Source organism: Mauremys mutica, chromosome 10 (genome assembly GCF_020497125.1).
Source record: "Mauremys mutica isolate MM-2020 ecotype Southern chromosome 10, ASM2049712v1, whole genome shotgun sequence".
In the NCBI taxonomy this organism is placed as follows: domain Eukaryota; kingdom Metazoa; phylum Chordata; order Testudines; family Geoemydidae; genus Mauremys; species Mauremys mutica.
This window is the reverse complement of record NC_059081.1, coordinates 37,112,081-37,127,783: the sequence shown is the minus strand read 5'-3', so window position 1 is coordinate 37,127,783 and position 15,703 is coordinate 37,112,081. Positions and strand designations below refer to the sequence as shown.

General features: G+C 41.2%; 1 protein-coding gene across 3 annotated transcripts in view; it reads left to right on the top strand.

The window, feature by feature from the left end:
• Window positions 1–15,703, top strand: part of ABCB11 (ATP binding cassette subfamily B member 11) — a 73,172-nt gene that overhangs the window by 38,355 nt on the left and 19,114 nt on the right. For 2 of the 3 annotated variants that reach the window (XM_045032416.1, XM_045032418.1), the window contains 5 exons: window positions 1,049–1,219; window positions 3,506–3,707; window positions 4,464–4,539; window positions 6,259–6,391; window positions 8,887–9,051. In XM_045032416.1, coding sequence (XP_044888351.1) covers window positions 1,049–1,219; window positions 3,506–3,707; window positions 4,464–4,539; window positions 6,259–6,391; window positions 8,887–9,051 — 747 coding nt within the window. The remainder of the gene's footprint in view (window positions 1–1,048; window positions 1,220–3,505; window positions 3,708–4,463; window positions 4,540–6,258; window positions 6,392–8,886; window positions 9,052–15,703) is intronic. The other variant, XM_045032417.1, reaches the window with a different exon arrangement.

Here is a 15,703-nt window from a genome sequence, read left to right as displayed (position 1 = left end):
CATCAAAGAGAGGAAAGGCAGATTTTCACACTTCCCAGGTCTGTTTCTGCCCAGGCAAAAAGCTAGTTAGGATCCAGTCCTCCCACTCACCTAAATGTGTTTTTGAATAGTCTATGAAGAAACTTGCAGCTCCCCACCCCTGTATATTAATACCATCTGGCATATGGAGGTTCCCCGCCCCCTGAACCCCAACCTCCTGTAGCTGTTGGTTTGTCAGGCCCAGTAACCTTTGTGCCCCCAGCTCATATTAATTGTCACTTTAGTCTCTCAGGATATTATTTAAGTATCTGACTGGCCTAAACAGATTCCTGGCCAGGATTAAAATACAATTAATTTGCCTAGAGGCATACATTTTATCATCCCAAGATGCTTTCCTAGGTTCCCAGGTGGAGTAGATAGGCCACGTTAGAAGGACTGCAATACATACATAGCTTGCAGCGTCCTTGGCAGTAGAGAAAAGGCAGAATTTGGTTATAAGTGAATAACACTGAGGCCATAGGACATAGACAAGGCCATAGCTGGCTCTCTAGCTCCCAAACTAACTCCACAAGCTGTGCAGTCACCTAAATCCTGACCTGGACTAAACAGTGCCCATGTGCCTGACATTGCTACACTACAGTGATCAGTCATCTAAGGCCACATGAGTCCCTTCCATCTACAGACAAGCCCAAACTGCTGGAATGTTAGCTGGTGAGCTGTCCAGTGGAGTGGGAGAAATGGGTAATTTTCATCCATGGTGCAGTTCTTGCTGATTGAATTATACTGGGTCAAAATGAACCTTACGTTTTATTTAAGTATATAAGTTTTGTTTGGGACTGGCACACATGAGAAGCCCAGTTTGGGAAGAAAAGGTTTGTTAAATATGGAGGAGTCTGCTCTACAGCTCTATGAAGGATCTAGAACCCTAACACACTATACATGTCTTCCAAAGGTTGTTATTCATTTTGGGCCTGCTCCCATGGAAATCTATGAGAGATTTTTACTATTGACATCAATGGGAACAAAATAGAATTCTTTGTTATTTATTCAATTTTTCTCTTCTACCCAGCAATTTGACACCCTTGTTGGAGAGGGTGGAGGCCAGATGAGCGGAGGTCAGAAACAAAGGATAGCTATTGCTCGAGCCCTTGTCCGAAACCCTAAAATCCTGCTACTAGATATGGCCACGTCAGCACTGGACAATGAAAGTGAAGCTATTGTCCAAGAAGCACTTCATAAGGTTTGCTATGTTATATCAGTAGTCAGTATTAACAGGACAGAAATACATTTTCAAAGCATTGTGTGGAAGATACTTTTGTACTGTTATAAATTATTGTTTGACCTTTTTTTAAGAATCTCAGCAGTGACAGAGAATTGCTGTTAACATTTTCAATCTAGCTGAAACATTAAAAAAAATCTGTAGAGCTGTCAATAAAAGTTCTAATTCTTTACATTAAAGTTCCAAAGTTAGCATTTGAAATTATACACAAGAAGAATGATTTTATATAAATGAGAGATGTTAGTCATTGTGCACAGTCTATCAATATGAAAGTCCATAATGTAGCTTTTCTATGGATTTCAACTGATGACTATTTTGGAATCAAAATGTGAGCATTCTTATTTTGAGCTTATATGTAAAAAGCACCTTTTGCTCAGAAATGATCCTATTTTTTCTTCAGAAATCAGCTTGATCTTGGGGGTCCATTTATGAATGAAAAATTCATGCAATGTGATAAAATTTGTAGCTAAATGAAATAACTCAGATTTTAAGTAGTTTTGCTTTTCATTGTGAATATAAAAACCATTTTACCATGAACAAACTGTGATATATTTTTGTAAACAGATCAAAATTTTCAGACTTAGTTGCTTCAAGTCCAGGGTCTGCTATGATGAAGGGGTCACTGAATATCCTCAGTGGTTCATGACCTATAGAGGTCTCAGGAAACTTCACATACACTTAGGGATTTCTTCCACGGACCAGATGGCATTTCTTCTCACAAACAACATGGTTGCAATGGATTATCTGAACAGACAAATGTTCTCTGTCCCCTTTGTTAGGTCAGAAAACAAATGTGTCTGTGGGAATGGTGCATTCAGAGCAAGGTAAACGTGTCTGCAGAGCATCTGTCAAATGCCAAACATACTACTGCCAATAATCTGAGTCAGAAAGGGGTCGATCAGTGTGATCAGTCACCCAGGCCCTCACTGCATAGCTGATTTCTGCCAAGTGAGGTTACCTGGCCTTGGACTTGTTTTAACTTGTAGCAAACAGTTGTGTGAGACTTTGGTCCATGAGAGGCAAGGACCCAGGATGCTATCAGCTGCTTCTTTCACACTAGAGGGAAGGCTTCCTCTGTGCCTTTTTCTTCATTTTGTTTCATTCCCTAGGAATTAAGTGCAAGGCCAGGGTGAACTCTGTTGCTCTAACAGGAGCCTGACAAACTTGCTTTTCAGCTGTACTGGCTCTTTCCAGGGACCAGCCTTGCATTCTTCCCCTGAGCCAAGATCTTTTGCCCCAGCAGGGAGATTGGGTAGTGCACCCAAACATCAAGAGCACCTAGGTCACTTCTTCCAGAGAGCAAATACAATGCTGCTAGAGTCCAGAAAGTCTCCACAGGGGAAATAATTATGCTTCCAAGCAGACTCTATTTAAGAAATTCATCCAGAACAAATATTTTGATCCATTCTCTTGTCCATTTTTGGCTTCCTTTAATCTCTGATGTCTAAGAAGACAAAGGGGTTGCTCACCAAGGTAACTCTTGCTCTCTGATTATACTGGTTCTCTAGAGCAGCATGGACCCTCCTTCCTCTTCTCTTCCTCTTCTACTTCAGTGCTCAAGTTCTAAAGCTCCTGGAGGTAGAGAGGAACTGAGGGACAGTTTGAAGAGGCATGTTATTTATACCTTTGATCAGTGGAATATAAGGGTCCAGGGAGCTGTGTGTGATACCTAACTGTCAAATATTGCTTTAAAAAGTTCTGTGGTGCACAGATACTATGGTGATGTGTGCCCTTTACACACCCAGATAGATTGGCTACGTGCTAGGCACATGTTTCCTACAGAGTGGTTCTGAGGAGGCAATAAATTCACAGAGCATGAGTTACCTTGGTAAGTGATCACTTTTCATTGATTGCATGATCATTCTTGAAATCAGAGAGTTCTTATCAGTTTCCATATGCACCTCAACTCCAGCTTTGCTTTATATTAAAAGCCTTAAACCTTTTAATTACCATTCAAACGAGCATTCATTACTCTTAGATGTAGTATTTTTGGTAATAATTATTTATATAGCATTGCAAATGTATGTGGTGCTCTACAATACATTCAGAAGAACTTACAATCCAAGGGCCGGGTCCTGAGAGATACTGAGGTCGGTGGGAGAGATTGGTGCTCAGCAGGGGCTTGATCTAAAGCCTATTTAAGTCAGGTTTTTACTTATGGATCATGCTCCAGGTGCTCAGCTCAGCATCTCTCAGGATATCAGGTTGCTGTCCTAACAATAATGTTGTTCCTCCTCTCTCTCTCAGGCACGCCTTGGGCGCACTGCAATCTCAATAGCTCATCGTCTGTCCACAGTCAAAGCCGCTGATGTCATCATTGGGTTTGAGCATGGAAGGGCGGTTGAGAGAGGAACACATGAGGAGCTACTGGAAAGGAAAGGGGTTTATTTCACACTGGTGACCTTGCAAAGCCAAGGAGACAAAGCACTTACTGAAACAGCAGTGGAAAGCAAGTGTTTTATTCTGTTTTTATGAAATTAAGTTAAATCCCACAGAACACAGAGCATCTATAGATTCCTTTGTTAGTGTTAGTTTATTGTTCTCCATTGGTTTTTCTCAAGGCTGAATTTTAGTATCCATAAAAGTGATATACCGATAGCCCTGGTCAAAATGTGTTTTTTGCACATGTGTGCTGAGCAACCTTCTTCATACAGATCTGTCAGCATATACCATTTTTGACCCACAGTACCCTGGCATTTTATATCTCCTTTACTATTGATAGTTTGGCAATGTTGTATTAGAAAAACAGACAAATTATGGAATATGCCAAGGCCACCCTATTTGTTTTACTAGTGATCTGAGGCAGAAGTAAAAAGCTAATATAGTGATCAGTTATACTGCTGTGAAACAATAGACGGTGATCATCTTTGAGGATGAAAGCATTTCCTGCCACTTAACAACCTGTAGTACCAAAATGTTGAAACACCCATACTAGTCACATCCACAGTTTCAAAATATGATTGTCATTGGATTCATATTAAATTTACCTAACTTTACTATGTCAAATATAAATTACCGGTAATATAAAATGCATAGTAATCTAAGACATAGTGGCAAAGATGAATTGCATTCCTTTTGCTAATGTAGTCTACAAAATATTCCAGCTATGAATTGGAGATTTTTTTTGTTTTGCAAATAAACAATTGGTTTAGCTCAATTTTAATACAAACTAAGTAGCTTCTAACATTATATTTTACAATTACAGAAAATAACTTGCTTGTTACACCAAACCTTAAGAAAGACCAGTCGTTTAGCCGTGGGAGCTATCAAAGAAGCTTGCGGTAAGCCTTTAAAACACTGACACCTCTTGATACATTTCCAGACATTTGTATTCTTTGGTGACTTCCTAAATCACATGGTACTGAGGTGGCACTGCCTTGGATGGTGCAGAACAGGGTGAGCGAATGCTGCAAACACCTTCACTAAAGCACATAGAGACACGGCAGGTGTGGAAATGTATAGACTGCATACTAAGACATCCAAACCCATGAAGTCAATGAAATGACTCCTACATTTAGCTTCTCTCCACCCTATGTGCATTCTAATCTTATGGCCTCCTGCTCAAAGGGTGTAGGATTTGGGAGAAAACTGGGGGTGGCCATAGGTGGGTTGTCTTATACCTTTCTGGGCTTCCTACTAAGGCACAAAGTGACCATCAAACAAGACAAGTATTACTCTTGCTTTACAACAGTACATGAGGCTGGGGAGTAGCACTGGTATCTAGTCACATTAATAGCTAACTCTCTTGCACTCATACAGCAGACCTGGGTTTGTGCAAGTGCAGGATCCGGGGCTTTAATTTGTGTAGCCATTAATGTTAACTGTACAAGCCTTCTCATTCATCTTATACTATAATGACTGATGAAGATGGCCACTGTGTTGAAGATATAGGCCCAAATCCTGCCCTGTGATGCACAGGTCATGGAAGATGGTATCCAGTACTTCTTCACCTCACACTGAAGGCAGTCGGGCTTCTGGCTTAATGTTTTCATATTTATGTACTATGCCCGTGTATATATTCATATGTGTACTCTAGTTAAATCAATCCAATAACGTGGAAAAAATTACTTGCTGTGGAATGTATTGATAAATTTGAGGAACCTTGACATTCTGTCTGAGAAGATACATCTTAGTGTTAACACACAAGGGCATTTTTGTTACCAGTTCTACCCAGAATCAAAGATTATAATTAATGGGCCAGATCCTGAGAGGAGCAGCCAGCCCAAAATTTCACTTACCTTAATGGGAGTTGTGGGTGCTCAGCTGCTAATTTAGAAATAGATTCCAAAGGAACTGATACTCCTCTCTTCTGCATTGCTATCGAAAAGTTTATGAAAATGACAGCAGGGTCTGCTTGGATTTCACAACTCACTTCTCTCTCAGTGAAATCCTCTTTCTATACAACAAATTTTGTTTTTTTTAGGCGAGGTTGATTCAGATGACACTGCCAAACCAGCGGCTGTAGGCTAGGGCACCCTACTGTCACGGATAGGTGGAAAATTACAATATGCTGTTGAGTGCTCATGCTCCAGTACTGTGCCTGTGAAGTACAGCTACTATGTAATGACTGAAGGCCTGTGGTGAAACTGACTAGATTACCGTGAGGGTGCAGGATACCCCCACTTTTCTGTGGCCTGGGCAAACGTATTGCAAGTTTAACAGGAAAACCCAACCACTATTTCCCTAATTTCCCCACAAATACAAGCTGCGTTTTCAGATATAAGAGAACAAGGTGCGGTATATGAACCTGAATAGAAGTATCTCTGTCTGCTATGGAATGCCTCCTTCCCACAGTTTAGGAGATTGAGGAAGATGGCAGCATGAAAGGCAATCTTGGGCCTTTGCAGCCATAGAGTTTGCAGGAGTCCTCAGCTTTGCTGCAACAAGCTCTGATTTCAGGTTCTGATATAAGCCGGGATAAAAACTGACCCAGTCTTCAAAATGCATATTGTGTCATTCAGCCCCTGAGGAACAGACTTTCTCACACTTCTGTTCCACAGCGCTTCAGTTCGACAGCGTTCCAGGTCTCAGCTCTCTAATGTAGTACCCAGCCATCCATTATCAATCACTGGAGACCAGTCAGACACTGTATATCGACTGCATCAATATGAAGAAGGTACATCTGCACAAAAGGTCAGACATCATCATTCATTATTAGATTGCCGACAGATAAAGCATGTTAGGTATTTCTGTTATAGGTGGTTGTTGGTAGATATATCATCTTGCATGTATCTTTTTTTTATATTTAAACAAAGATATTGCTCCCGGCCTCTACACTCGCTGACCTAAGTGCTGCATTGGGTGGCACCCAATACGCATCTATCCACATGCAAAGCCTAGCACAGAGTAAGTCTGGCGATCTGGGTGTAGGTGAGGTTGAAGTGAACATCTAAAAGCAGGTACAGGTTACATGAGGAGAAATGCTCATTTTGTGGAGTATAACAGAGGTAGAAGTTGCACTGCTTGTTCATTATGGAGCAAATCCCCCATATCCTCTGTGGACATGTGGTAGTCCTTAGATAGTGGAACCGGGGCTTCATTCTGAGGCCACTGAAGTAAATGGGAAAGTCTTGGTGACTTCCCTGGGCTTTGGATCAGTCTCCTGGTGTGGTTCAGCTGCATGGAGGATCGGGTCAGGATGCCTTTAAATGGCCAGTTCAGAACTAACTATTCAGGAATATGCACAGTGGCTATTTACAAACCGCCCTGAAGCTGCCAGCATCAATTCCTAGCACTTCATCAGCTCTGTATAGGGCAGTGTGGGAAGTGGCACTGTTGCTGCCAGCACTGTGCCAGGGTAAACAGAGGACTCCAGTCATCAGGGCTGTGGCTCTGACATCTTTGGCTTTCACCAACCTCAAAGGAAAAAGGAAAAAAAACAGAACATTCTTTTACCCCCTTCCCCCTTATATTTCTGGTAAAAAGATGTACAAAAAGGTCCACTTCCAGTAAACTGAGCTGAAATAAATGAGCAGGGCTCAGCACAGTATGTGTTGTAATAGCCATTCTCTCCTAAATCAAAGAATAAGGTAAGGAACCATTTGATGATGAATCTTCTGCACTTACTAGTAGTAATTATGAGCATTCTTGCACCTGGCGTGAGGACAATCCACATAACGTGAGGTGTAATTAGTGTATAACTCGGAGGCCTCCTTTTTGTTCTAATTGTAATGGATGCCTATTCATCTCCCACACAGTGTCTAATCCATGACTACAGCCACCGTGTTTTGAAATGCTACTTAAGAATTTGCCATGAACAATACAATAAGACACCCTGTGAGGAAATAATTTGAGAGCTCTGTAATGGGTTCTGGAGGGAGGAGAAGGTGAACTGCCTGAACTGCAGTGTCTGGAAGCATAATGACAGCAAAGGGAAGCAGCAAGTGTAAAGATCTTCTTGACCCCGGTGTAACTCCACTGGAGTCAGGGAATTTACCCCAAGGATCCATGCCCCATTGTCTCCTGACATGTTAGAGGGAATGTGTTCGGAGGCCCACCTGTGACAGCAGGCCCCAGCAGGGAGCACAAGGCACTCTTATTATGGCTGTTTCCTGTGCATCGACAATGGAAAGAAAGTGGCTCCCTCCCTGCACTTTTTCTTATGGCCACTGAAGCCCTAAGTGTAGCAATTATAAAAATTAAGAGACATACTTACATTTTACTATTGAGTAAGGATTTTACTACCAGTGAGTGGCAGAGAGAGATTACTATAAAGCCTTTGAAATACCAGTTTGAAAGCAAATGTATACCATAGAAATGATGTGTCTGTGCCTGTGTTCATTTTAATACTTCCCAAAAGAATTTCAGCTTGCTTTTCAACCTTGACAGCATGATATTTCTCTAAAGGGTCTAGGCCTCTCTTGAGCACTGAATCCTATGAAACCATGTGGAAGTTTCAAGCCAAATCTATGAGTGGATGGCTCAGCTGAGAGCACACAATTTTTCTATATCTCCCTCTTGGCTCTGCTTTCAGAACTAAGAAAACCTACGCCCACCATTGCCTAGGCCTTCCTGGCTCGGTCATATTTGCTCATAGTACAAGTTGTAGCTAAGAGAGACACAGTTGTCTGGTGATCTGAATACAGAGAGTACAATTACGCTCCCAAGAGCCATGGGTGCCCCTGTGTGTGGCTCTTACTAACTTTCATACAGTAGTAGGGAGTGAGCTGCCTCTGTGGCACTGTCCCTTCTCCTTCTGGGCCCTAACAGAAGACTCTCTGTAGGGTCAGGGTTTCCACAGGTTAAGGGGACTGTGCAGGCTGGGGCTGGGAGTGGCGGCTTAGTGATAGGTGGGTGCAGGGGCTACACTTCATTCCAGCACCAGCCACTCAAATATTTCCCGGGAAATACACTTGGGGTTGTTGAGTGTCAGCCTGCTCAGAAGCAACACGACTATGATGCCACACTAATAAAAACACAATTTTAAAAAAAATCTGACCATGGTGAAGTAGCATGCTGAAGCTATAGTGCCTGGAAATTCTCTGCAGATGTGCAGTTCATAGGTCTGAACAGGATGATGGGCTGTGAAAGTGGAACTTACTAAAGGTACCCTGATGTGGGGAGATGAATCCCTTATGGGTGTCATCGAGGGAATGTTTATGCTTCATAAACCAAATATATTTTGTTAGCAGACATTTGAGGAGGAAGAAGAGGAAGTGGAGCCTGCACCAGTCACCAGGATTTTGAAATACAATTCTCCGGAGTGGCCTTATATGTTGTTTGGATCTGTTGGCGCAGCTATGAATGGGGCAGTCAATCCACTCTATGCTCTGTTATTCAGTCAGATTCTTGCAGTAAGTCATGCTAATATTTTAAAATTCATACAGTAATGTTGGTTATTACTCTTACACCTTTAGAGCTTATAGCAGGCAAGAGCGGATGAACAAACTGAGACAGGAACTACTAAATGCTAATCTCAGCACTGATGTTGTCATCTTGGGAAAGTCTTTTAACCTCTGTGCTTCATCTTCCGAGTCTGGCAAGTGGGGATAATCCTTCTTACCTACCTGATCAGGGTGATCTGATGAGTAAGAACCTGTTCCTGTTCTAGTCTATTCTACATAGCTTCTTATGCCACTCCCGTCACCATAGTATCTAATCAACTTTGCAGAAGCACATTATGCAATGTGACTAACATCTGTCAAGTGTGGTTCCTTCTTTCTGTCAACCTCTCCCTAAGGGGAAAAAAAGTGTTTGTGCAGTGTAATGTAATGGGTTGGTATCTTGGGGTGTTTTGTATATGTATATGCTGCTCTGTGTTCACATAAGAGGTGGCGTAGTCAAGGAAGTGTGCCTTACACTTGGAACAGGAGATGGTGAGGTTTGTTATGGTTCCTGCAGGAGTTTGTTCCACAGCCTTGAACCGACCCCCAAGAAAGCTCTATCTCCTGCTCAGATGAGCTTTACCTAATTAATTAGGGCATGATTCATGCTCTTTCTGAAGTCTGTGAGAATTCTGCTATTGACTTCAATAAGACGATGATTCAGGCTCTAATTAGTTTGTTCATGTTTGTAAAGCGCTCTGTATGTCGAAACTGTTAGTGTTAACTGAATTGCTTCAAATACCATTTTTTTCAGGTAAGATGAAAAAAATGTGAGAAAAGTATCTATAACAAAATATTATTTCCGTTTTTAATTGTTTCTTAATCTGTCCTTCACCCTCAGCAGGAATTTGCCTGTTACATGAATGTACTAACAGAGACAGGGCCAAGGACTTTTGGTTTACTTAGCATCCACTCAGTGAAGATCACAGCTAATACAAATTCCTGTCTAGAAAATAAATTCCTGGGAAAATGGGGCCTAGTCCTGCTAACCCTTACCTAGCTGTGTAGTTCCACTCTCCTCCCATGGAAAATCAATGGTTTTTCAGGATCAGGTCTATATTTTGACCATAAGTGTCAAAATGTAATAGAATATAGAGCAAAATTAAAACACTTCAGAATATGAAAATACCTTAAGGCTCTTGGCCAGAGCTCTTCCTGCAAGGCAGTGAGCACCTGGATCTCCCTGGATGAATTCCTCATCTAAAAGGATTGAGTCCAGTGGGAGCTGAAAATGCTCAGCACTTTGCTGGAGGCACTGTGCGTCCTGGAAGAATTGGGCCCCAACTGAGATACTTTAACAACCAACAGTCATGCTTTATTATCCATAGCCCTAGAATGTTTTTGCTGTGCTAGCGCAGAGCCAGGCAAACAGCCTGCTAATAGATGGAGCACACATCCTGCTCCAAGTGCTGTATGAATATTCTCACTGATGATGGTGATAGACATGTTGGCTTGTGCTGGAGGGAGAAATAAACTCAGGGAAGGGGGAGAAAACACATTTGTGACTAGAAGAAGCCAAATCTAGTAGAAAGAGAAATGTTATTTGGAAAGGTCTCAGATGTTGCTATAAAAATAGACAGATTAAAATGAATCAATAATAAAAAAATAAAAGTTCCAGCCAATATATTTAGAAAGAAGCCAGTTCATGAATGCAGCAGAGACCATTGCTGCAAACACAGAGCTGGCTTGTTCTACTTACATTACAAGTAATAACGCTGCTTCTGACACATGAGCAAATAGCTCCCCTTCCATCCCAGCTGCATTTGCATCTACATTTGTGAGAAGGGGGGCACAGAGGGTCTGCACTATGGTCCCATTTCTGGTGAGACCTTCTGCACATGCTTAAGTCTCAGTTAGGGTGACCAGATGTCCCGATTTTATAGGAACAGTCCTGAGTTTTGGGTCTTTTTCTTATATAGGCTCCTATTACCCCCACCCCGTCCCGATTTTTCACATTTGCTGTCTGGTCACCATAGTCTCAGTTGAGAACAGCACTTATGCATGTGCTTACATCCCACTGACTGCTCCTGAATCAGGGCTTGTAACAGGAGCCCCAGGATGAATTGTGATTGGCTCTGCCAGAATTCCCCATAGGGCTCCTGCAGAGTACACACTGCAGTAGTAACACTGCAACCCTTTAACTGGGAGCAGACTGCGTTCTCCTGTGTGCTCATCTAGCTTTGCCAGCTGGTGAGGGAAGGAGGCATGGCTACGGCCCTCCCCTCAGAACATCTTCCTTGCAGCCTTTGGAGAAGCTTACACCTGCACTAAGGGGAAGCAGTGGCACTACCTCAGCCACAGTGTGGATGGTGAATGATGCAGAGTTTAAGGAAGGGAAGGTGCTTTGCACTCACTCCTTTCACTTGCACAGTTGGGGCTTGAGTCTGCCCTATGGAAAATTTGTCATTTTGACTCCAATGGGAGCAGGATCAGACTTCTGGTCACAGTCACCTATCATCTAGCCCTACAGAAGTAGTAAACTCAAATATATTTATAGCATGTTTCAGTATAAGCACTTACAGGGATGCACGCTTGTGCATTTGGGAAAATTCCAAACTCTTTCCCCTCATTTAGAGCTCTCATTAATTCTGGAAAATAAAGTATGCTTTAGCCTCTTTCACAGCCATGTACTCTGATCCAGAACACACTCTTAGTTTTATAAATTCATATTTCTGTTCCTTCAATAGACTTTCTGCTTCTACCATTTCAGATGAAGAAAGCTGGTTCTGAGAGCAATTGTAACAATTAACATCTGGTGTGTGAGGATGATCTGTTCTCACGCTTCCTGTGTTTTGTGCTGGTTATATACACAAAATGCTCATTTTTATGAAGCATTTTTCATCCCATTTATATAAAGTTTAGACATATATTATGTGCTTATAATGCCACGTGGTGCAAGGATACAGAAAAAGACTAGAACTAAGAGCAATTAGATCTGTGTTCTAATCTAGACTCAGCGTGGGACATAATTTGTTCGAGTCACTGACTTCAGCTTTTTGGAGAGGATCTATAAATAGAGATTCCCTATGTCCTAATAAGGAGGAGAGGATAGAATATTATAAAATACAGGGAGAAACAGTCAAATGAAAAAAAGTCCCATTCAATTACAGCATGCAATAGGGGACAGCCCAAAAATGACAAGTTTTTTAAATGCTCATGTACCAATGCTAGAAGTCTAAATAATAAGATGGGTGACCTAGAATGCCAAGAATTACATTAGGATATTGATATAATAGGCATCACATAAACCTGGTGGAATGAGGATAATCAATGGGACACATATCAGAGGGGTAGCCATGTTAGTCTGGATCTGTAAAAGCAGAAAAGAGTCCTGTGGCACCTTAGAGACTAACAGACGTATTGGAGCATGAGCTTTCGTGGGTGAATACCCACTTCGTCGGATGCCAGTAATGGGACACAGTAATACCAGGGTACAAAATATATCGGAAGGACAGAACAGGTCATGCTGGTGAGGGAGTGGCAGTATATGTGAAAGAGAGCATAGAATCAAATGAAGTAAAAATCTTACATGAACTAAATTGTACTATAGAATCTCTATGGATAGTAATTCCATGCTTGAAAAATAAGAATATAGCGGTAGGGATATATTACAGACCACCTGACCAGGATGGTATTAGTGACTCTGAAATGCTCAGGGAGATTAGAGAGGCTAGTAAAATAAAAAACTCAATAATAATAATGGGGGATTTCAACTATCCATTGACTGGGTACATATCACCTCAGGAAGAGATGCAGAGATAAAGTTTCTTGACACCTTAAATGACTGCTTCTTGGAGCAGCTAGTCCTGGAACCCACAAGAGGAGAGGCAATTCTTGATGTAGTCCTAAGTGCAGCACAGGATCAGGTCCAAGAGGTGAATATAGCTGGACCGCTTGCTAATAGTGACCATAATATAATTACATTTAACATCCCTGTGGTGCAGAAAACTCCACAGCGGTCCCACACTGTAGCATTTAATTTCAGAAAGGGGAACTACATAAAAATGAGGAGGTTAGTGAAACAGAAATTAAAAGGTACAGCACCAAAGTAAAATCCCTGCAAGCTGCGTGGAAACTTTCTGAAGACACCATAATAGAGGCTCAACTTAAATATATACCCCAATTTAAAAAACATAGTAAGAGAACCAAAAAAGAGCCACCATGGCTAAACAACAAAGTAAAAGAAGCAGTGAGAGGCAAAAAGGCATCCTTTAACAAGTGGAAGCTAAATCCGAATGAGATAAATAGAAAAGAGCATAAACTCTGGCAAATGAAGTGTAAAAATATAATTAGAAAGGCCAAAAAAGAATTTGAAGAACAGCTAGCCAAAGAATCCAAAAGTAATAGCAAACATTTTTTTAAATACATCAGAAGCAGAAAGCTTTCTAAACAACCAGTGGGGGCCACTGGACGATCGAGACGCTAAAGGAGCACTCAAAGACGATAAGGTCATTGCGGAGAAACTAAACGAATTCTTTGCATTGGTCTTCACTGTTGAGGATGTGAGGGAGATTCCCAAACCTGAGCCATTCTTTTTGGGTGACAGATCTGAGGAGGAACAAACAAGGAGTACTTGTGGCACCTTAGAGACTAACAAATTTATTTGAACATAAGCTTTCGTGGGCTAAAACCCACTTCATCAGATGCATGCAGTGGAAAATACAATAGGAAGAGATATATACACAGAGGACATGAAAAAACGGGTGTTGCCATACCAGCTATAATGAGAGTAATCAGTTAAGGTGAGCTATTATCAGCAGGAGAAAAAAATGTTTGTAGTGATCATCAGGATGGTCCATTTCCAACAGCCGGAATAAGGATAAAATGAGCTATGGCGACTATTGTAGGTTGCATCAAGGGGACAAGAAGTGCAGCAGATGCACCCTTATATATTATGCTCTTATTATGATGGATTAATGAGAAGAGATTACATAAAAATGCGGTGTTATTTTTTTTAAATAAATGAAATTAAGTCTGGCCAAGTCATATGCTCTACTGTTGAAAGGTAATGGCAGAGCACACACATCCGGAGCAGACTTTAATCTCTCAACACTAAATGCGAATGAGGCATCATTATTTGGGATTTTGAAGAGTTTGTTGCCAGGGAGCTGATACTGAAGGTTAAAAATTACTTTGAAGAGGCTTTGCCAGTGGAGAATAACCATCTCTATGCAATTCCTATTCCAATTCCTTCCAAACAATAATGTTTATAGATCACTGCTGAACTATAAATACATTGGGGGTGGCCTTTTAAGACAAAGGCTTAAATGTATTTTGCGGAATTTTATTTTTGCGTCTGTAACTAAGAAGAAAATTCCAGCAGCCCTTTCTATTGTTCGCTATTTAGTTACCAGAATTTAGGACAGTTTAGACCTAAGCCTTAAAGGTCAAATCTGCAAGCTCTTTTTAACCATCCCCGAGAGCTAAACATGTTGCTCTCTTGGAGGACTGGCAGATGGATAGTGATTTGATTTGTGAAACCCAGTTAGAACTATTGTCATTTTAGCAAAGAAGTCCAAATATAAGTCCTAAGATAATTAACTGGTAGGTATTTCAATTGACAGTAACTCCTATGAACTGGAACTGTTAAAAGATAACTAGTGAGATTTGGACCATTACTTCATCAGCAATTAGTTTAATAGCAGTAGATAAAAAGATCAGACATAAGGAGAAGAGATTAAAAAAACAGCATTAGGGAGGGGAAAATGTTCCTAATTTGAGCTCTGGACATTTTTTCTAATGGATTCTCTTCCCAAGCCACACTGACAAGAGAATGACTTATTTTCACATTGGTTCAACAACATGTGGGACCTATGTTCTCCCTTGAAACATGCCTATGTCTTCTATTAGCAGCATCAATGAGAGCTGTTCACGTGTACCAAAGGGCAAATTGTCCTGATTTGCAAGTATGTATTTGGAACATAAGTACATGATTTTGTACTTCCCAACAGCTGTCATACATTTTATGAGTTTTAAGGGAGTTGCCCTATTGTTGCTTTACAGAAAAAAGAGTAATTGAGTCCACTAATCTTTTCCACAGTCTTGTGATTTCAGCCAGTATTCTCTGGATCACTATCAGATCCCCTAACTCCCTTTTCAGAGTAGGGAGGAGAATTGTTTTGGCTGTAACTAGCTAGGTGCAGCAAATGGTATTATGCTCAGTGACTGCACATAATATCTTTTGCCTTTGTTTTTATTCTTGTTAACCCTATAGCAAGACTTAACCAGGAAGAAAAGTCCAGACAAGGAGGGAGAAAAATTGTTCTTCTTAACCTCTGGGGATAGGATAAGAAGCAATGGGCTTAAATTGCAGCAAGGGAGGTTTAGATTGGACATTAGGAAAAACTTCCTAACTGTCAGGGTGGTTAAGAACTGGAACAAATTGCCTAGGGAGGTTGTGGAATGTCCATCATTGGAGATTTTTAAGAGCAGGTTAGACAAACACCTGTCAGGGATGGTCTAGATAGTACTTAGTCCTGCCACAAGTGCAGGGGACTGGACTAAATGACCTCTCGAGGTCCCTTCCAGGCCTATGATTCTGTAATTCTATGACTTTGTTTAGGAAAATAAAAACTGCCATACTAATCTTAACAATGCCATCCAGTAGCCTGTCACTTACACT